This window comes from Plecotus auritus, assembly GCF_963455305.1.
Source record: "Plecotus auritus genome assembly, chromosome: 7".
Lineage (NCBI taxonomy): Eukaryota > Metazoa > Chordata > Mammalia > Chiroptera > Vespertilionidae > Plecotus > Plecotus auritus.
In genome coordinates this window covers 94985628-95008752 of record NC_137774.1, presented here as the reverse complement: position 1 = coordinate 95008752, position 23125 = coordinate 94985628, and the positions used below count along the sequence as shown (strand labels likewise).

Here is a 23125-nt window from a genome sequence, read left to right as displayed (position 1 = left end):
CTAAAAGGATAATCTGGCTGCTGTCTACAATAGAATAAGTTAATTTCATAGGTAGAAAGAGCCTTAGAGTGTCTAAACTATGCTCCCTAGAGTCCTGGCCAGCCATTGACAGTCATCAGGAATGGACTAGGAAAGAAAGAGGACACCCTGTGCCAATAGCAGAGTGTGTGCAATGAACAAACAGAAATCAAATCCCAGCTTGGCCATTTCCAAGCTATATGTGCCTCTGTTTCCCCGTCTATAAATGGGAACGCCAACCATTCTTGCCTTGTAAGGTTTTTGAGCAGATGCAGCTTAGCCCAGGGTCTGATGCATGCATATTGCTCTGTGATTTCAATGGCACCTCTACTTAAACTTGTTTTTCATATGAGGCTTCAGCATAGGGTTTCATTCAGAGAAAGTAGTCTCTGGCTTTTAAAAAGAAAGGCTTATAAATTCCTCAAATGCCTTCATTCTACAGATGAGGAATGAGATAAACTATACAGAGAGAGAACTGTCCAAAGGCAGAACAGGGGTCAGATCTATAAAAACATCTCAAATTATTTCCATCCCTGGAAAGAAAATGGTTTTTTCCACAAACATTTTTGTTAACTACACAGGCCAGAGTCTGGCTGCCTATGTTTTGGTCCTGGCAGTACTGTGTGGCCAGGGGCACATGCTCAAGCTGTTTCATTCTTTGTAGGGAGGGTAATGGAGAAGGGCTTCTCACAAGGCTGATGGAGCCACTGACAAGGTGATTGGTGTAAAGGCACTTGAGACAGTGGCCGACACAGATTGGCCCTTGGCAGATTTTAGCTCTGCTTGTGGCTCATCATTTGGTCCTGGGAAAGGCTCTGTCAGGGTCTGGGCTGAGACCCCTCTTTTTTGTCCTCCTGACTCAGTTCAACAGCTTCGAGCAGCTGTGCATCAACTTCACCAACGAGAAGCTGCAACAGTTCTTCAACCACCACATGTTTGTGCTGGAGCAGGAGGAGTACAAGAGGGAAGGCATCGAATGGGTCTTCATAGACTTTGGCCTCGACCTGCAGGCCTGCATCGACCTCCTGGAAAAGGTAACCTGCTCCTCAAAGGAGTGGCTTGGAGAGAGACCAGGACCAGAGTTCACATCAGGAGGGAATTTCACTGGGGTCTGCAGGGAGCCAGAACCTGGATTCAGGGCAGTCAGCAATATTGCTGATGACTTTGGTTGATCTGACCTGCAAGTTTGACATGCTTGACTCTGACCTCTAGCTTCTTCTCTGCAAAATGGGTATATCAGTGACTATAGTGACCACGGTTAGTTGGGCTGTTGCAGCCCTTAACTCATTGGATCATCACAAGCTACCATATGTGGGGAATAAATTATTATAACCATTTCACATAGGGGAACATTGAGGCACAGAGAAGGGAAGTCACTTTTTCAAGGTCATACAACCTATGAGTGGAGAAGTTGGGCTCTAGCCCAGGCAATCTAATAGTCTCTCCTGTAATCACATGATAGGGATTTTGGTGGTTTAGCAAATGGCTTAGTTCAAGAATAGATATTGTTTGATTAAATTCGGAAAAGGGATAGAAAAAGGACATTGATGGGATAGATGAAATTTGAACAAAGTCTGTTCGTAGTATTACACCAATGTTAATTTCTTGGTTTTCATTATTGTACAGAGTAACTTATGTTAACATTTGGAGAAGTTGGATGAAGGGTATATAGGAATGCTTTACATTATTTTTGCAAGCCTAAAATTATATCAAAGTGAAAAGTTTAAAAATTAAAAAAGAAAGAACATATCTTGTCTTTTAGGCTCATCCTTAAGCCCACCATAGAGAATCTATCATCAAGATAGCCAGCAGTGCCCAGTCAGTGTGGCTCAGTGGTTGAGCTTCAAACTATGAACCAGGAGGTCATGGTTCAATTCCTGGTCAGGGCACATGCCTTGATTGCAGGCTCAATCCCCAGTGGGGGGCCTGCAGGAGGCAGCAATGATCAATTCTTTCTCATCATTGATGTTTCTATCTCCCTCTCCCTTCCTCTCTGAAATCAATAAAAATATATTTTTTTAAAGATAACCAGGGGTCTCCGATGTGGGCTAAGCTTTAACCCTCCAGGAAAACAGAGTCTCCAAAATCAGGCTGCATACATGATTCATCCACCCCCAACACCTGCAAATATCTCCCTGTCCAGCTGTCACAGAGCCTAGAATGTTCTCACGCTTGAGCTTTGGGGTTAAGCATTGCCCTCTTCCAGAAGTCTTCTCTAAAAATCCAGACTTCCCATAGCATGGGGAATATTAAAGCAATAATAACATTTATGAGCACCCCTTTTTTGTGTAAGCAGAGACCTAGAACAACATGAGGCCCCTGGGTAGTCAGGAATGTCATTGAGGCGGAGTAGATAAAAGTAGATAAATTAAACACAGAGAGGTCAGGTGTTACCGATTTCACCCTTTTTCTGAGGGCCAAACCTACCTAGCACCACTGTATGGATGGGGTTAACATCTGGGGAGCTACCTGCTCCCTTCAGACTTGTCTTCCCTTCTACTGGACTACATAAATTCTAGCCTCTTTCAAGTTTAAATGGCCATGGCATTTGAAGATCAGACCATGAAGTGCCAGGCATTATTCCCAGAGCTCTGCTTCCTGGCCACAGGGTGTGTGAGGCACCCCTCCCACTAATCCCAGGCCAATACCAAAGTGTCCCCTTTGTGATCCTGTGCCCTCCTCTAATGCTATCCATTCCTCTTCTCTTCTAGCCCATGGGCATCTTCTCCATCTTGGAGGAGCAGTGTGTGTTCCCCAAGGCCACCGATGCCACATTCAAGGCAGCCCTATATGACAACCACCTGGGCAAGTCTAACAACTTCCTCAAACCCAAGGGAGGAAAGGGCAAAGGGCCTGAGGCCCACTTTGAGCTCGTCCACTATGCAGGCACTGTGAGTATTATCCTGTGACCACCTACTGGCTGCTGTTTCTTCTTCCTATTATAGGTCCTGACACACCCTCCCTGAGGCTTCCTGCCTCCAACTAGTACACCCATGATAAAACAGGGTGATCAGCTCATTGACATAAACTCCAGTTCATACTTCATCACTTCATCTGAGAATTCAAAAGATATCCAGCCTAGGATGCCTACTAGGGAGTGACCAAAGTTTTTACCCTCAGAACTGCCAGGACCACACCATTATATATGACCCTTGGTTTGACAGGTGAACTTCAGTCTTGGTCAGAAATGAGAAAACTTGAAAAAAAATTCCATGAGCCCATTAATCATTCCCTAAATGATTAACTCATCCCTCTGACATCTTGTGGCTGCCAAACCAACAAGGAGACATCTCTGAAGTGGCTTTTCACTCATGACAAACCAGTCCTCAGGGAAGGGGGAAATTAAGTGCAAGCAGGACTCAGGTTCTATTTGAATAATTCATAGGGGAGACAACATTTGTCCACCCAGTTTATAAGAATCTTTGGCTTCCTTGGGATTTCAGTATTGCCATAAATGCCAATGTTCCTGTTACCACTAGAGTTTATTGACCCTCCTTGGGTTTAACTGCAGGAAACAGTAGCCTTAGCACCAGAGCTACCAGGAAAGCTGCAGTTGGGTTGAGCATTGGGACCAAGAGTTTATAATCTCATCAACCATAACAATGTCAATTACTCACAAAATGAATAGTGCCAACATCTAGAGCAGGCGTCCTCAAACTATGGCCCGCGGGCCACATGCGGCCCGCCGAGGACATTTACCCGGCCCGCCGGGTGCTGCTGCCTGTCCTGCTTAGCAGCCAACTCGTCCCGGGCCCCCAGTGCGCATAGGAATTTGTTCATAGTGGTTTTTTTTAAACTATAGTCCAGCCTTCCAACAGTCTGAGGGACAGTGAACTGGCCCCCTGTTTAAAAAGTTTGAGGACCCCTGATCTAGAGCAAACAGCAGGCCTGAGGCTGAATTGCAGTGTTCCACCCATCTCCCACACTGAAATGAGAAGCAATGGAATATTCAAAGTCAAATGAGGACTCTGCACTTCCAAGAAGGCTCTAAAATAAAGCCTGGAGATGACAAACATCTATGCTCTATAGGACATAAGAAACCCAAACTTTAGTGTTCTCGTCTGCTCCCTTGTTTCTCAGTACTCAATGGAAGGATCTGAAAGGCTCCTTCCTCTTTGCCTCTCTTGCTGGTGCCACATGGCAAATGGGAAATAGAAATTCATAGACTTCCAATTACCTGGACACAATGGAACCCCCAGAAATGGATAAGTAAAGCCCCCTCATTCCACCAGGCAATGGCCCAGGGTATATGTGCTCCTCAGCAAGGACAGACCAAATGCCCTCACAGGGAGGCCAGTCACTGACAGTAATATCCTATCACCTGAGTAGAAGAAGATCCAGTGGTCAGGAAGGCTCAATGTGGCCAGCAAAGCAAGACATGCAAGATAAGGTCACAGCCCAGCAGAGAGCAGCTGGGAGTCCTGGTTTGTGGGCAAAGGCCAGAGGTTGGGTGTCCTAGACAGGTAAACTGCAAATGCCCAAGAAAGCAGATGATGGGACCTCTATGTGGGATATCCCAAGACTCCAGGGAATCATTGGGACAAGAATGGCAGTACCAGGAGGTGGGAGATTGGTCTTGGGAACTGAGAGTAGATAGAGTTATAGGTAGAAATATAATTACTGAAATTTTCCCCTTTCCAGGTGGGTTACAACATCACAGGCTGGCTAGAGAAGAACAAAGACCCCCTGAATGAAACAGTGGTGGGCTTGTTCCAGAAATCGACAATGGCAATCCTGGCCCTTCTCTTCAAAGAAGAGGAGGCTCCAGGTATGGCTGAACCCTTGTTGTGTCCAATCTCCCTATGTTGATGCCCCTTTGTGGCCAAAAGGAAAGGAAAAAACAAAACTTTTTCATTCAACTCTGGTTGGATGGATGGATGGATGGATGGATGGATGGATGGATGGCATGTTGCTTAAGGTAGGCCATGCAGGATACTACCATAGAGAGATGCAGATGCAACCTGAGAGCTTCCATCAACTGAATCAATCATCTGGTCCATATCACCTGTAGGTGGAACAATACTGCTTTGGAAAAGTTGATACCCAGAAGCTCTGTGCTTATTTTCTGCTCCCTACTTGCCTTTGTCTGAGGCAAATGCCAAGCCCAGACTTACCTCCAGCCCAGTCCAGGTTGTGTGGCCCATAGGGGAACATTCTGGGTGAGGGCTGCCCAATTGGGCTGCCACTCAGTGGGGCAAGAACTGCAAATCTCCTTTGACTCAGAGATGTTTTCACCACCAACATGCAATTCTTCAGATTGTCTGTGTGCTCTTCCTCTTCCCCAGGTGATGGGAATAGTTTGTCCCCTTGTTCCAGCCCTAAATCACCAAGGGCTACACACCCTCCAAGGAGCACAGTACTTCTTTTGGCAATGATGTCACAGTCAGCCATTGGCCCACTCCCTGGTAGATCTCATTTTCCTGATGGGAGGACCCCACCTTAACTAGTCCAAAACAAATTTTAAAACCAGAGAATGCATATCCTTGAGACAGCCTCCCATGCTGGGTGCTGATGTGAAATGTATTGTCTCTCTTTCTCAGCTGGAAGCAAGAAGCAGAAGAGAGGTTCCTCCTTCATGACAGTCTCCAACTTCTACAGGGTAAGTAGGGGCTGCCCCAGAGTCCACCTTACATTCAGTGCACGCCCCCCCCCCCCTTTCAATGGTATGGTGGTATGTCTTCCACCTCACAACCAAGGAAAGGATGATTTCATTTCTATGACTATGGTTGCCTCTTGCATTTGAGGAGTATGTTTCCTTCTGAAGAGGTCACAGATCCACAGGACAGTAGAGCAGAAAAGAGCCTCAGAGAGGTCCAGTCTAGTTTCAGACTGAAACCCAGAGAATGATGGGACTTGCCCAACATGACAAGTGGAGATATCAATGGCTAAGCAGCTCTTGTGACCTAGAGTTAGTTAGCATGTCTTCTTCCACAAAGTTTGGGCATTACTGGAAACATGTTCTAAAGTGCAGAAGTGCAGCCAATGAGGAGATGTTACACAAAGAAAGATTTTAATATTTCCCAAGAATCAGCTGTCCTAAGGCAAAATGGGTCACCTCATTGGAGGATCCAAGCAGAGGAGGAGGAATTGTTTAGTAGGGAGGTTAACAATGGACAGGGTTTGGTCCACACACAGGCACTATGGCTCCTTTTACTGCCAAGATTTTCTAATGATCCAGTCCTGAATCAGAAGAGGCCCTGCTTCTTGTAAATCATGTCACCTTTGGCAAGTCACTGGACCTCCAAGAACACCAACAGCACGTTACACAATGACAGAAATGTTCTCTTCTTTCCAATATGATGTCCAATATGGTAGCCATTATCCATATGTAGCTAGTGAGTACTTGAAAGTGGATGCTGTGATTGAAAGAACTGGATTTTAATTTTAATTTAATTAATTTAATTAAATAAATACCTCTCCTGAGTGTAAGTGTCCTGCAACACCAGTGCCAAATTTACTCACTCTTCATTTTAATTTTTCCTCCATCCCCAGGAGCAATTGAACAAGCTGATGACCACCCTCCATAGCACTGCTCCTCATTTTGTCCGCTGTATTGTACCCAATGAGTTCAAGCAATCAGGTATATCACGGGGACGTATATCCCTGCTGAAAGTTCTCAGGATCTGTGAATTTGGTGTCTGCTCCAAATTAAGTCCAGTAACCAGGAATGTTTGGGGCTAAATGGGGCATGAAAGAATCCCCAACAATGGATAATCCAAAAATTGTGTTCTAGCTGCTTTGTACAGCAGAGTGGTGTCCACCCAGACAGAAGTCACATTCAAGAGAGCCTTTGGGACTTTGCTGAATTGTGGGGAACAGGGACCCCTGGGCAGTGATAGGAGGAGACTGGGGTTGATGTAGTGGATACTCAGTTCAGTCTTCTTAAGTGGCAAGTGGCCTGTCCCACCACAGAGTAGTGACTTCCCATCCTGTGCACTCCCTCTTGGCAGGCGTGGTGGATGCCCACCTAATCATGCACCAGCTGGCTTGCAATGGAGTCCTGGAAGGTATCCGTATTTGCAGGAAGGGCTTCCCAAACAGGCTGCAATACCCAGAGTTCAAACAGAGGTGAGTGAGTGGTATGTTCCAGAACTTTGACCATTTCCAGGGATTGACTATTGACAAATATAATCCCATTGTCACAGACACTATGGGTATGAAGACATATGCTGCCTCACTATTCCTACTTCAGTATACACTGGCCCAAGTTTCAACTGCCATCATCTGCATTTCTTTGCTGAGGGCTTTCTCTGGCTTCTGAGGCCTACTTTGCTACTTGGCAGGCTGAAAGTATCAGGAATTAATGCCTCCCTAGGAGCAGCCTTCAACCAATGAGTAAGGGCCATTGGTGTATAAATATTTCAGCCCCCTCACCCTTCTAATGGGGTAATTCTGAGGTATGTCCTATATTGGCTGTCAGATCACATAGCAACATGCTGGTAAATGTTTAACAATGGGCCTCCAAGTTTTTTGTTGTTGTTTTTTAAAAGGAAATCCTGATTTCTAGTGTCTGCCTGTTTCCATGGTGTAAATACTCCCACCACAGCTGATTTCAAGCTACCAATGTGGCATCACTGAATGTGGAGTTGGGAAGAGAAGCACACTATTCACTCTTATGAGCCAGCAGAAGCAGGTTCCAACTCACCAATGCTCCTAGTGTCCCCAGCAGGATTAAGATCCAGTTGCCTGCTGTAATAACTGGCTTGATAGCATGCCTTTTATTTGCTTCCCACCCCACTTCCCAACTCTGCCACTTCCCAATTAACTACTTGCACTTGAATCCTGGTCTCAGGGTCTACTTCTGGGGGAACCCAAACCAAGACCCCATCTTTGGATTATTTTACTTCTACTCCCTCTCTACTTGCTAGAGCATGTGACCACAGATTGATGGAGTAAGAAGGGTCATCTGAGGTCATCCTGTCCAAGTCATCTGAAGTCCCTAATTGGGGGAGAACTTATCCAAGATTACAAAAGGGGCTGCTTACAGGTCAGGAAAAATAAGCAGTTCTCCTATGCCTGGAAGAAAAGAAAAAGTTTGGTGTCTTCATTTCTATAAACACCTCCCCCCTGAAACCTCAACCCACACTAACATTTAGTCCCCAACGTCTCCTGTCAGACACATCTATCTGCCTGCTGTGGCATCTGTAAAAGAAATCTATCCCCTGACTCAAGGGCCATGCCATAGATCAAGGGATAACTGAATGGACAAGCTTTCATGCTGCCAGCTTGGAGATGACACTGACTGCATGACTGTTGTTACCCTCTCCTGACAGGTACCAAGTGCTGAACCCCAACGTGATTCCTCAGGGATTCGTAGACAACAAGAAGGCCTCAGAGCTGCTGCTTGGGTCCATTGACCTGGATGCAAATGAATACAAAATTGGACATACCAAGGTAGGGTCTTCCAGTGGTGCACCCTCCCTATAACACTCCGCCTTGTTTTAAGAAGGTGAGCTTCAAGGTGTGAATTCCAGCTCCACCACTGGCCAGTTTCCTGTCTTGCACAAGCCTCTTGGCTAGTGAGACCCTCAGTTTCCTCCTGTGAAAAAGGAGGGCTCATAAGGTCAGTTTCATGGGACTTTGGGGTGACTAAAAGTAACATACATGAAAATCCATCTCAGACAGAATGCTACTCAATAAATGGTAGGATATTTCTTAGGATTGTATGACCCCAGATTTCTAAAAATAAAAGGAGCCCATCAGAATCAAGGTCCTGGATTTGACCAGGGCATGGCAGTACATGTGTGGTTCAGGTCTTCAGGTTAAGCACCATAATCCTAGCCCACGCACGCCAACAGCCCCAGCCCTGAGCTGGCAGATAATTCTGGGTTGACTCAGATGGGGCAGCCACCTGATCCCGACTCACAGAACCTGGGCTGTCCTTTGTCGGTCTCACTTCCTGGTCTCACAGAGTACTGTCAGGATTGTTAGGGCCAGCCAGGTTGACAGTGCACAGTGTCCATCTATAGCTACCTGGTCAGACTGCACCCCAACGTGACAGCCAGGGTGACATGGGAGGAGCACTGGCTTTACAGTCAAGAGGGTCAGGCTCATAGCCTGCCTCTTGTGTAGCCTGGAGCAGGTCACTTGCCTCTCCTGGTTTCATGGGTGGCCCAGGCTAGTGCAGCTTTTCCACAGGCCTGGTGTGGCTCAATGCACGTGAAGGCTCCAGCATGCATGTGCAGTCAACACATCTGATCACTCAGCAAATTCTCATGGAATGTCTTGCATACCAGGCATGATTCTCAGCTCTAGGGTTAAACCAATAAACAGAACAGGCATCCTAAGCTCCCTGGAGATTGCTTTGCAGCAGTGGGTATTAGCAGAATTGTAACACTATTCTAGCATCTTCCAGAACTGTTAGCTTTGGCCTCCTTCCCAATTAATATGTGCTAGGGGTAACTAATTTTACTTACAGGAACACTCCAGGTTTTGTTACAGAATCATTAAATACTTGAGCTGGAGAGAACCTCGAAGACAGGCTCTTTCCCCCACCCCACCTTTGACAGCTGGAAAACATAAGAAAGCCTGGAGGTGGGGTGAGGTGACATGTCCAATGTCATAGAACTAGGCAGGATAGCGCAGGCCTCAGGCCCTATGACTGCAGGTCATGTGACCTAGAAAAACAGGGATGACATCACCACTATGTCAGCTACCACATGAGCAAACAGATTGCATCTTGCTATTGTTCAAGGGTTGCACTGGGCACCTCAGGTCCAGGTAAAAGCCCAGGGCTGCTGTGAACAGCTTTGCTCCGAGGCCCAGGCAGGCTCTGGTGGCTGGGGAAGAACAGAGAACAGGGTGATTCTGCCTATAAACTATGACTTTGTCCCCAATTTGGCCCATGTGGGCCCCACTTTCCAGCCACATGTTCCACTGCCCCCTCAAAGACCAAACTTCAGTGCCAATTAATTTTGAAATATCAAATATTTTACCCTATGATGGTTAGTTCCCTGGGTGTTCTTTTTTGGCGGGGCTGGGGGGGGGGGAACAGAAGGGAGTATTCTTTTCTGTTATTTTCCTGTCAGTGTCCATAGCATCCACATAAAGGATTTAGTTGGGGGGCTCTACCCCCTTGCCCCACATATAGAATTACGGACTCTGAGATCTGGGAGGACTTAGGGTCTTACACTCCCACTGGGAGGGAAGAGAGACCATGGTCCCCCCGAAAGAAGAGTGACTTGGCCAAAGTCACATGGACATCCAAAGAAGGCTGAGGCCAAAAGACTGACTCCTGAGGAGAAACCAAGATGGCGGCACAGGTGAACACCTAAACTGCTGCCTGGCACAACAATTTCAAAACTAGAGCTAAATGACAGAACGGACATCATCCAGAACCACAGGAAAGCTGGCTGAGTGGAAATTCTACAACTAGAAGGAAAGAGAGGGGCACACGGAGACTCAGAGGAGCTGCAAAAGGCTGAGGTACGGAGACACGCGCGCAGAGAGGACAGGCGGCTGGGTGCCTGGCTAGTTATCTCTAGCGGGAGAGGGACGGAAGCTCCCGACTGCACTGAACCCCAGTTCTGGGTGAGACCCTGGGGTCCCAGACTCATGCGGGGGGAAGTCTGGACTGTCGGGAAAAGAGAGGAGCGCATGGAAACTCAGGGGCGCTGCGAAAGGCAGAGGTCTGGAGGCGCACGCGCAAGTACTCCCAGAGAGGATTGACTGCTGAGTGCGCTGCTGGCTTTCTCTAGTGGGAGGAAGACAGAAGCTCCCGACTGCACTGAACTCCAGTTCCAGGTGAGAATCTGGGAATCCAGATTCATTGGGAGAGAAACTGGACTGTCTGGCAGTGGGCGAAACTCGAGGGCAGCTTTTTCTCAGAGGTACTTGCAGCAATTACCGAGAGACACTGAGACCCAGGGGCCTCAGAGAGCAGGGCTGACGGGAAGCCAAGGCTGTATGCTCAGCCCTGAGACTCCGCCCCATCCAAGCTGAGCACAGAGGATTTTGCAATTTTGCAAGTCTTGTCTCATAAGGCTGTCTCCAGCACAGAAGTTCTCCCAGCATAGACACAGCTGATCCTCACAGCCAATTGGCCTGGAGGTCAATTCCTCCCAGTGATACCAACAACAATCAAGACTTAACTACAACAAGGCTGTACACGCAGTCCACAAAGGGGTACACCAAGAGTGTCCACCTCAGGTAACTGGGGAGGCTGAGCCACTGGGTCCTATAGGACACCTAGCACACAAAGCCACTCTATCAACTCAGGGAAGCAGCCAAAATGCAGAGACAAAGAAACAGATCACAAATGAAAGAAATGGAGGAAAGCAAACGACTGGATATAGAGTTCAAAACCACAGTTATAAGGTTTTTCAAGAATTTCCTAGAAAAGGCCGATAAATTCAGCGAGACCCTCGAGGATATGAAAAAGGACCAACTAGAAATTAAACATACACTGACTGAAATAAAAAATATTATACAGAGACCTAACAGCAGACTAGAGGAACGCAAGAATCAAGTCAAAGATTTGAAATACAAAGAAGCAAAAAACACTCAACCGGAAAAGCAAAAAGAAAAAAGAATCCAAAAATTTGAAGATAGTGTAAGGAGCCTCTGGGACAACTTCAAGTGTACCAACATCAGAATTATGGGGGTGCCAGAAGAAGAGAGAGAGCAAGATACTGAAAACCTATTGGAAGAAATAATGACTGAAAACTTCCCCGACCTGGTGAAAGAAATAGACTTACAAGTCCAGGAAGCACACAGAACACCAAACAAAAGGAATCCAAAGAGGACCACACCAAGACACATCATAATTAAAATGCCAAGAGCAAAAGACAAAGAGAGAATATTAAAAGCAGCAAGAGAAAAACAGTTAATTACCTACAAGGGAGCACCCATACGATAGTCAGCTGATTTCTCAACAGAAACTATGCAGGCCAGACAGGAATGGCAAGAAATATTCAAAGTGATGAATAGCAAGAACCTACAACCAAGATTACCCAGCAAATCTATCACTCAGAATTGAAGGGCAGATAAAGAGCTTCACAGATAAGAAAAAGCTAAAGGAGTTCATCAACACCAAACCAGTATTATATGAAATGCTGAAGGGTACTCTTTAAGAAGAGGAATAAGAAGAAAAAGGTAAAGATAAAAATTATGGACAACAAATACATATCTATCAATAAGTGAATCTAAAAAATCAAGTGAGTAAAAAATCTGATGAACAGAATAAACTGGTAAATATAATAGAATCAGGGGCATAGAAAGGAAGTGGACTAACAATTCTCAGGGAGAAAGGGGTGTGGGGGTGCGAGAAGAGACTGGACAAAGGTCGTACACCTATGGATGAGGACAGTGGGGCGGGGAGGTAAGGGCAGAGGGTGGGGTGGGAACCGGGTGGAGGGGAGCTATGGGGGGAAAAAGAGGAACAATTATAATAATCTGAACAATAAAGATTTAGTAAATTAAAAAAAAAAAAGACTGGCTCCTTCTGTCCTTCTAGAAGTTTCTATCATGTCCTATTGAAAGGACAAAAAGATGTTATTAATAAAGTGACCACTCATAAGCCCACTTAAAAACCCAGAACTTAATCTTTGTATCTCTTTCCTCTCCTTCTTCCCCACCCCTATGAGTAACCCTTGTCGTGAATGTTAACCATCCAGTTGCCTTTATAAAAATAGTTTTATAACATACACATATGGCCCCAAGTTTTGCCTGGTTTGAGCTCCATGAACGTATCATAGTTGATATATTCTTCTGTGGCATGCTTTTATCACTTAATCATGTTTCTAAGATTCATCCTTGTTCATTGGTACTTGACACCCATTCACTTTCACTGCCATGTCATACTGCCTCAGGTGGTCACACTAAAACTATCTTCTCAATACTACTGTATACATCCTTATCCATGGGTCAATATGTAGGATTTTTCTCTAGAACAAATTCTCAACCTTGACTGCACATTACAATTATCGGGGGCGGGGGGGGGGGGCGGTTAAAAACACCAGTGCCTGAGCCCTGCCCCAGAAATTGTCTGAAATCACCTATACTCAGGCATCCACATCTTTCCAAAGCCTCCAGGTGCAGCCAGAGTTGAGATATATGCTGAGGAGGACAGTTGCCTATTGCAGAGTGAGAGAATGCCAAACCATTTTCCAAAACTGTTGAACCAACTCAACTTTCCCTTGACCCACATCCTTGCCAACACCTTTTTTATCAGAGGTCCTACAGGTGCAGTGGGAGGAGGGGTGAATGTTATCTTGTGACCAAAGTTTGCATTTTGCTAGTCTTGTTTTCCTAGGGATGAGTCCCACTGACACACAAGAGGTGAATGACTGAAATTGTGCAGCCTTAGTACAACTCTGTCTCCTTTCTGGAAAGTCAACCACCCACCACCCACCCCCAGCTGATCACTATCCCCTCTTCCACTCCCAGATTCCCATGGGATCATGACTATCCAGGCTGCTTTGCATGGTGGTAAAAAAGGGAGGCCCCTTGACACCCGGACTGCCAAGCAATCACAGCAGTGGGGATTATAAGGATCTCATACCTTACTCAGAGCTTCATAGTTACAAAAGTACTTTTCTGCCTGTTATTTAATCCTTATAACAACCATCTAAGGGAAGGATCAACATTCCCATTTCACAGATAAGGAACTGAGGCCATAAGATGTGAGGAGACATGTCCAAGGTGACCCAACTAGTAAGTGCAAGACCAGGGCTGGAGCCTATAGGAGAATCCAAGGGCCAGAGGAACTAAACATTGAGGCTGGCAGTGGCCCTGCTATTGGAGGTATCCAGGCTGGGGCCAGCTGATTCTGAGGGGCCTCAAATACCAGCACCAGATTGTGTCTCTTAACTCTTAAAGACCCTTCTGAACCTCTGGTGCTTTGATTTTAACCCCCACTCCCAAGTTGCTACTGTTGGTGACAGCTGGGCTATTTTCAGATAAGTGTGTCTTTCCTCTAGGTATTCTTCAGAGCAGGCATCCTGGCCAAGCTCGAGGACATGCGAGATGACCGTCTAGCCAAGATCATGACGATGTTACAGTGTCGGCTCCGGGGTTTCCTTATGAGGGTTGAGTTCAAGAAGATGCTGGAACGAAGGTAGCATACACGAACACCAATGGGGCAGGATCACTGAAGCCACATACATCCTTACAAAATGACCAGGAACCCCACCACACACACAGTGGTCAGCTCCATTAGTGACACAGTGCAGTGAGGTGCCAATGTCTTTGCTGGACCAAAGAACCCTGTTTGGGGGCTTATATTAGTTTCCCAAGGCTGCCATAACAAAGCCCACAAACTGGGTATCATAAAACAACAGAAACTTATTTTCTCATAGTTGTGGAGGTCAACAGTCTGAAATCAAGGTGTTGGAAGTCCATGCTTCCTCTGAAGGCTCTAGAGGAGGAACCTTTCTTGCCTCTTTCAGTCCTGGTAGCCCCAGGCATTTATTGGCCTCATTCCAATCTCTGCCTCTGTCTTCATATGGCCTTCTTCTCTCTGTCTGTCTTCAAATCTTCCTCCTTTTTATAAGGATACCAGTTGTCTTGGATTAGGGTCCCACTCTATTCTAGTATAACTCATCTTAACCCCAGTAATTTTACATCTGCTAAGACCTATTTCCAAATAGGGTCATATTCATAGACACTGAGGATTAGGACTTCAACATACCTTTTGAAAGAGACTAAATTGAACTCATAACAGGGACCACCTAACATAAACCCTTCTCCCTACAGTGTATAAGCTACTTTCACAGCCATCCCCTTACTTGCTCCATATGATGATGATGCTGTAAGAGGGAAGTGGGAGGGCCAGTACCACCATTTTATGGATGTGGAAACTGAGGTCAGAGGGGTTAAGGAACTGGGCCAGGTTCATGCAGAGTCAGGATTAGATCCCAGAAATCCTCATTCCAAATCCCTGCCCTCAGAATCCTGTTTTTCAGTCAGCTCCCTAAAACAGTAATTAGAAAATATATCAGGCTGCCCTGCTTGACTTGTGACTGACTCTGGCAATTTGTGGTCATAGAATTAGTAATAATAATAGCAATGGATAAATAATAACAGTAATGAACTCCTGATATCCAGCATCAGGCCCAGCTGAAGGCAGGGACATGGATTAGGGGCTGAGTGATAGCAACCCAAGCCAGCCCAAGGCTTTGGTGCACAGGAACTCACTGGTAAAAGTCCGTCAAATGAAAGTGCAAGGGACAAGAAAGGGTGGATCCCAAAGACTGCTGATGTATGGGATTAGGGACCAATCGGTGATTTCCGGTGAGGAAAAGGAAGGGAAATGCAGGAAGAAATGAGTAGTCTGTCTCAGCCTTATGCTGTCTGACAGGAATAGTTCTATCTGGGAGGCCAGGTCCTGACACCTGCATTTTAACCCATGCAACCCTGAATTCTCTTTTGCAGAATTGGCCTGAAAGTCATCCAGCGGAACACTCGCAAGTTCTTAGAGCTGCGTTTCTGGGGCTGGTGGAAGCTCTACAACAAGGTGAGGGCTGAGGGCTAGGCCAGCCGGGATTGCTGCTGTCTGTGGGCCGGGGACCTCAGTCCTAGTTAGAAAAAGGTGCCTCTTGGGGGTGAAAAGCCATGGATGCTGCAGGGACAGTCTAAAAATGAGAGTGCCTTGGAGACAGAGGAGTCTAGCCTCCTTCCAGACAGGGGCTAATTCCTCCCTCAGAAAAATCATAGTGTCTTCCCGCCTTTCATCTCATCCCTAAAAATAAAATACACTTAGAGAGGAGCCCCCCACTCTGCTGCAGAAAGTGGGCTTAGTTATCAGTGCCCCACCCCTGCAGTTGAGACATCTTCAACTCCCTTAGTGAAGTCCTTGGCTTCAGAACTGGGGTGGCCTCAGGAAATCATGAGATCTGACATCTCATTTCCCAGATTCTTCCAAGAGAGCAGTGAGGACAGTGTGAGTCAGCCAGGTGAAGAGGCTGCTGGTGCCCCAAGCAGCCAGGCCATCCTCAACCAATGCAGGAGACCAGGAACCATCCTACTGCATGCAGGTTGAATCACATCAGGTTATGCATCACACCTGGGGCCCCCATTGAGAGGGAACACACCATTGGGCACCAGAGGAGCCAGGTGCAGGGCTGCCACACTCAACAGACAGGAGAATGTTGGTCTCAGGGGGCAGCCTTGTGGAGAATTAGGACAGGTTCCAGGTCATCTCGGGTGGCTGTGAACACCCCATAGCACACACAGAAGCTTCTTTTCCCTCCCATAGAAAAAGTGCTTTCAAACAATTGGTGCTGACCACAAATTCTGAATGCAGAATAGTAAGTTCTGCATTCCCAAATGTGCCCACACACAGGCCATTGCATAGGGTCCTAGATGAGCATTCTCAAAGTTCATCATCACTGACACGTTCCCACCTGTTCAATGACAGCTTTTTCCTTTATATCAACTCACTGTTTTTATCTTGAAAATTTATTTTAAAAGGAAACTTCATTTCCTTAACCTGCTCTAATCTCATCCTAAGCAAATAGCATCCATAAAATTATGAATTTGACAAGTTCTTTTTCATTTTTAAAATTTTTTTCAAAATTATGTTATTATTATTTTTTTTAATATATTTTATTGATATTTTACAGAGAGGAAGGGAGAGGGATAGAGAGCTAGAAATATCGATGAGAGAGAAACATCGATCAGCTGCCTCCTGCACACCTCCCACTGGGGATGTGCCTGCAACCAAGGTACATGCCCTTGACCAGAATCAAACCCGGGACCCCTCAGTCCGCAGGCCGACGCTCTATCCACTGAGCCAAACCGGTTTTGGCTAAAAAATTATGTTATTATTATTAACTAGAGGCCCGGTGCACAAAATTCATGCATGGGGGGCGGAGAATGTCCCCTCAGCCCAGCCTGCACCCTCTCTACTCCAGGACACCTCAGGGGACATTCTTCTCACAATCCAAGACCGCTGGCTCCTAACTGCTCACCTGCCTGCCAGCCTGATTGCCCCTAACTGCCCCCCTCTGCCGGCCTGGTTGCCCCTAAACTGCCCACCCCCCACCGGCCTGGTTGCCCCCAACTGCCCCCCTCTGCTGGCTTGGTTGCCCCTAACTGCCCCCCTGCCAGCCTGGTCACCCCCAACTGCCTCCCCACACCGGCCTGGTCGCCCCTCACTGCCCCCTCTGCTGGCTTGGTTGCCCCACACAGCCTGCTGGTCAGTCATTTGGTGGTTCCTCACTAACCCCCCTGCTGGCCTGGTCACCCCACGCAGCCTGCTGTTTGGTTGTTACTGTAAGGGCGTCATGACCAATTTGCATATTACCCTTTATTAGTATAGATAATTATTTTAAAGAAACTATGTAACAATAAACATCAAAGGGTTTCAATGCAGTGCTGGAATCCATCTCACCTGTCCCCTTTGTGTACAGATTACCATTTAGAAAGTCCCAGACCAACAGCTCTTAGGGTCTTTCAACCAGACACAATGATCACAGATGACAAGGAGACAGAGCCTGGAAGCTTCCCTGTTCTTTACTATAAAGTAAAACTTCACTAATTAAACATTCAGGGCAAGGTGCTATTCTAATGAGTAAAAACATACTACAAAACAAAAATCCTTTACTCTTAGTATACTGACTAAATGCTAATCTTATTTAACTAAGCCAGGTTGGATGAGTCAGCAGAGAAAAACACACTTTCACTGAAAAAAGGTGTGACAGCTGCAAGTTGTAGTGCCTACATAACCTGTTTATTCGAACTTTGCCACTTTGGAGAGCAGACACAAGAGAGACAGACAGAGAGACATAAAAAGATTTAAAAAAAAAAAAACAGAGATGGAGATAGGGAGAGAACAGATAGATGATAGATAGATAGATAGATAGATAGATAGATAGATAGATAGATAGATAGATAATAGATAGATGATAGATAGATAGATAGATAGATAGATAGATAGATAGATAGGGCACTCAATAAGGAAGAAAAGCAAGGGGAAGCCAAGTTGTGTATATAGCCAGGGCTCCAAGCACACACAATTTACAAAACTGGTGTAAACACTGGGTGCAGCTAGATACTGAAGACCATCTAACTTTGTGTCTCCTGGGATCAAAGAGCATCCTGAGGATTGATCTTAAGAAGGATGGGCCTTCTCTGTGGAGGCCAGACATGCTTTGGTCTCTATGGAAGAGGGCTCTTCCTCACAGCTGCAGCAAGAGCTGCTTTCCGCCCCATCTCCCTAACACTCTATGATATTGCTCAGGTCAAGCCACTTCTGAATGTGGCCCGGCAAGAGGAGGAGATGAAGGCCAAAGAGGAAGAGCTGAGGAATGCCATGTCCAAGACACAAGAGCTGCTAACCAAGGTCAAAGATATGGAGGAGAAGGTGGCCACACTCAGCCAGGAGAAGAACGACCTCAAAATCCAACTGCAGGCCGTACGTGAGGCCCTGAGGGAGGGACAGGAGCTAGGGGCCTTGGCAACTGTCCAGACCTCGAGGGTTGCCATGAATCATGCCCTAGATGGAGGGGAGGATGAGCTTCCTGAGAATTGTGTGCCTCCAGCCTTCTCTTTTCTTCATTGTAATGTCATCCTTGACCCAAATACCAAAATGTCTCTATCAAAGTCTTATTTGCCCTCAGCACACACAGATATGCTGGCCCTGAGAGGGTTGTCCAGACAAGATGTGGTGGGAGAAGCCCCCAAAGTGAGTCTGGGTCTGCTGTAGGACCTTGGGAATTTGCCCTCTTTGCCTACTGTTCCTTGCCTGTCAAGTGCAAACACAGCAGAAAGAACAAATGATCTAGTTTCCATGGGTGCCTGACTCAATGCCCCCCTCCCTGCATTCCAATATAATGACTGCAGTCACTGCTGTGACCCTCCTGGTTTACCAAGGATCCTTCCCTGATTTGACCCTCACAAACACCCTTTAAGATACCCAATTTTCACATGTATCTTACAGGGTAGAAAACTCACTTTGACCAACATTTAGAGACTTCATCAAGGTCCCAAGCCCATCAGTAGAAAACCCACAACTGCGAGGGGTTCGATTCTATCTTGGGTCCTTCTTGCTTAGCATAGTTTCTTCACATCTTCTTAACACTCTTGAGGAGTTTCTCAAGCTGAGAACCTTAATTTATGTTTGGGAACACTGGGCCTGAGTTGAGACCACAGTAATAAAAGAATCTTCCACTTACAGAAGCACCTCATGAGCTCCATCCCTTTACGCCTCACGGTGTTGTTTCCCTTATTTTGCAGACAAAGATCTGAATTTCAGTAAAGTTATGTCATGAACAAAAGTCACACTGCTGGGCCAGTCTTCTGCCTCTGTGACTAGTTGTTGTCTTATACCACTGACCCCATCTTGGGGAGACCCCAGTGGATCCCCAGGTTGTCCCTCCTCTTCCACTTATTGCCTGTGTGACTTTTGACAGCTCCACCTCTGATAAAACCTTAAGGTGCATCTGATCACCTGGGATCTCATTAAAATGTAGATTCAAATGTAGGTCTCACCTGGGGCCTGAGATTTAGCATCCGGACTAACTCTCAGGTGCTACAACTGATCTGGGGCCCACACTCCTAGACTATACTTTGTTGTACACATCGCAAAGGAGCTCGGAGCTAGCCCAGCCCCTGTCCAACCTCAGGACACATTTGGGGGAGAGGGGGCACGTCCTGTCAGCCCAAGGACTGCCCACCATCTTGGTCCCCTGTGGGTGCCTAGACCCCTAATTTTGACTGGGGCTCTTTTTTTCCATTAGGAACAAGATAACCTAATGGATGCGGAGGAGCGCCTGACCCAGATGATGAAGACCAAAATGGAGCTGGAGAGCCAGATTGGGGACATGCGGGAGCGGCTGGAAGAAGAGGAGGGCACAGCTGCCTCCCTGAGTGCCACCAAGCGAAAGCTGGAGGGGGAGCTTAGTGACCTGAAGCGTGATCTGGAGGGCCTTGAGACCACTTTGGCTAAGACAGAGAAGGAGAAGCAGGTGAGATGGCCTTGAGCACAACCACGCTCCTCTCAGGGTCAGGGAATCCCAGCTCGCTCACCCTGCAGGGGCCACACCAGGAGCCTAGCCACCAGCTACATGGGGATATTTTTTTAAACCCTCATATGAAGATATGTTTATTGATTTTAGAGAAGGAGGAAAGGAGAGAGAGAGAAGAAAAACATTTATGCGAGAGAGAAATATTGATCAGTTGCCTCCGACACACACCCCAACCAGAGATTGAACCTGCAACCTAGGAATGTACCCTAACTGAGAATCGAACATGCAACCTGTTGGTATACAGGATGACACTCCAACCAACTGAGCCACCCAGCAGGACCAAATGGAGTTATGTTAATTTAATTAAATGCAATTTAAAATGTGGTTCCTCAGTCAACCTAGCCCCATTTTGAGTGCTCAATAGCCACATGTAGCCAGTGCTACCGTGTTGGACAAACCAAACTGAGAACACATATCCATTGTTACAGTAAGTTCTGTTAGAGCAGCTGCCTAAGGGGACTGAGCGCTCTTCCCATCATGGTGCCATCCAGACTGAGACCTGACTGGTTCTCCTCAAGCCTGGGACTCCAGGCATCTGCATTAGCCTGCTGCCCACTTAGCATCAGCATCCCTGGCCCCTCACAGAATGTCCTGCAGAATCATGTCCATGCTTCCTCCCTTCCCAGAAGAGGCAACCCTATCAGAAGAGTGGGGCCACTTATAGCTGCTCAAACAAGCAATTGATGCCCCTCCAAGTGGCTCCAGGGGGAGCCCCTGGCTCCTGATACCATCTTGTTGGCCCTTGGCCCCAAGACCTCCTTCGTACCTTGTAGGTGTATGGGGTCTAAGAGCAGGGAAAGGTAGACATGACCAAACCCACGCCTCTCCAGCTCTGATGTGCATCCAAACCATCAGGATCCTGATAAGATGCAGATTCTGGGCTGGCAGTCTGGCAGGGACCCAGGATCCATGTTTCCAACACATTCTTGGTCAATGCCACAGCTAACATCCAAGGACCAGGCTTTGAGTAGCAAAGGCCTGAACTGGTGGTTCTCACTGCTTCCCTTATCCCCAAGATTCTGATTTGGGTGATTGACGTGTGACCTGGGTATGGTATTTCTCGGGCTCCCAGGTGACTCTAGAGTACAGCCAAATAAAGGACCCTCTCTCAAAACAAGTGCCTCCTCTCCTCCCATCAGAGGTGTTCCCAGCCTTAAAGATCTGTGTCTCTCACACCCGGGTTTCCAGGCCCTAGATCACAAGGTCCGCACCCTGACTGGGGACCTCTCACTCAGAGAAGACTCCATTGCCAAGCTCCAGAAAGAGAAGAGGGCCCTGGAGGAGCTGCACCAGGTGAGCACCGCCCACTTCTCCCCTTGGCAGAGTAGGCAGACCTCAGATTTGTCACCCCTCAGCTAGGGACCCTCAGGAAACTCACAGAATCTACCTAAATATCAATTCCCTCATCAGTGAAGTGAGCATGGTCACATCTTGATGCCTTCCTTCTAGGTTTGTAATAAGTAGGACAACCATATAATTTATCACCCAAACTAGGACAGCTTTCAGAGTGAAATGGGGACAACAGACAAAAGTCAGGATGGCCCCAGGCACACTGGGAGGTGTGATCCCCAGAGTCATAAGAATGAGGTGGGGCATAGGGAAGTGTCCTTGAGCTCTAAAGTACCAGTGAATTCTGATGCATTGCTGCAACAACAGACATGAGATCTTGAGGTCACAGGCAGACCCACCCGATTATTGCAGGCTCAGGCTACTAAATACAAAGCCAGTTCTGACCAGCCTCCAGCACAGGGCACCTCCTAGCTCTGGAAACAAAGGTGCAAAGAGTGAGTTGAAGCTCTGAATCAGACAATGGACCTTCATCCCTGTGTTTGCTAAAACCTGAATCCACAAGATGTCCCCTGAGCTGCCTCTGAAAATACCTCCCCTTCTACTGTGACTCAACTATATCAAATACCCAGAGCCACTTTTTATAACAAATACAGCCAATTCTCATTATTCAAGGTAGTTATGTTCTATAAAATCATCACACACACTGAAATAGCAAAAACTAAAACTCTGCTCCTAGGGGAAATTTAGGGTTAGGTTTCTGTAAGCCTTTGATCATAATATTTTGTCAACCAATCAACACATAATACATATGATTATGATCAATACATTATGTTGTTTTATGTTTGTATGTGTTTAAAAGCTCCTTTTTAGTACATATTGTTGATTCCTTAACATTGAACCCTTGGTCAATAGCACTCTATCTCATGCCTGAATGAAGCTTATCTAATACACAATTTCCTCTATAAGAAACATCAAAGCTTTCTTGTGCTTAGGAACACTAGACAGCACTGTGTGTGGGTACCATTTTAAATAGTGAAATCACCAACAAAAATATAAAAACATGACACTAAATAGACTGTGAAAAGGACACTTGTTTGCAGTATGAGATGAAACAAGAAGGCAAGGCATCATCTCATTTGATCTCAGCTGAAAAACCCCAGGTGACTCAAATTTTTCACCATTCCACTCATATCTGTGGATGACCATGAAAGCACCATGAGTATTGATTTGGGGATTACAAATAATTTTAGCAAGTAGGTAAATTGGCAGGTAGATAATCCACAAATAATGAGGACTGACTATTTTGGAAGGCTCTCTTACTATCCTGAAATAAAAATATCAATAGAGCACCCTTCAATATAAAGGAGAAATAAATGGAAAGTAATTTATAATAAATAATAGAGCTGTCCATGTGTAAAAGGTAAAGCAGATTGACTAGTAGATATTGTGAGCAGTGGGCTGTCTGCCTGAGCCTGTCTACAATGGCTATGATGGGCACCGGAGGCTGTGTTGGCGACCCAGAGAGCAAAGTGTGGCGGCTATCACTGCTGCAATTTAACAAAACGTTGAATAACTCCCGGGGAGATTTTCATAAATCATCTCTCAATTTTCATGGTAGATCATTCTATAAAAATGTAGTGTATACTAAATGAAAAAAGTATTTGAGTTATATGTAAAGTTGTGGTGGGTTCTAGGTTCAGAAAAGGATAAATGGTTGTTTTATTTACATGAGAGTCTGGGTGGGACATCAAGCATGTGGACAACAGACTTATTCTTCATGGTGCCAGATTGTCCAGAGCAAGACAAAGAGGTCCAGCATCCCTGGAACTACACACTAAGTGACAGTGTGG

The 23125-nt window shown here is 46.3% G+C and overlaps 1 protein-coding gene across 1 annotated transcript in view; it reads left to right on the top strand.

Annotated features, from left to right (window-relative positions):
* The window catches only part of MYH16 (myosin heavy chain 16), a gene marked incomplete at its 5' end in the record, with an annotated part of 58998 nt that overhangs the window by 11444 nt on the left and 24429 nt on the right, over positions 1 to 23125 (top strand). The window contains 12 exons of the mRNA XM_080679577.1: positions 882 to 1052; positions 2730 to 2909; positions 4660 to 4786; positions 5559 to 5617; positions 6511 to 6598; positions 6969 to 7086; positions 8292 to 8412; positions 13938 to 14074; positions 15391 to 15472; positions 18200 to 18373; positions 19698 to 19925; positions 21174 to 21278. Coding sequence (XP_080535703.1) covers positions 882 to 1052; positions 2730 to 2909; positions 4660 to 4786; positions 5559 to 5617; positions 6511 to 6598; positions 6969 to 7086; positions 8292 to 8412; positions 13938 to 14074; positions 15391 to 15472; positions 18200 to 18373; positions 19698 to 19925; positions 21174 to 21278 — 1590 coding nt within the window. The remainder of the gene's footprint in view (positions 1 to 881; positions 1053 to 2729; positions 2910 to 4659; positions 4787 to 5558; positions 5618 to 6510; positions 6599 to 6968; positions 7087 to 8291; positions 8413 to 13937; positions 14075 to 15390; positions 15473 to 18199; positions 18374 to 19697; positions 19926 to 21173; positions 21279 to 23125) is intronic.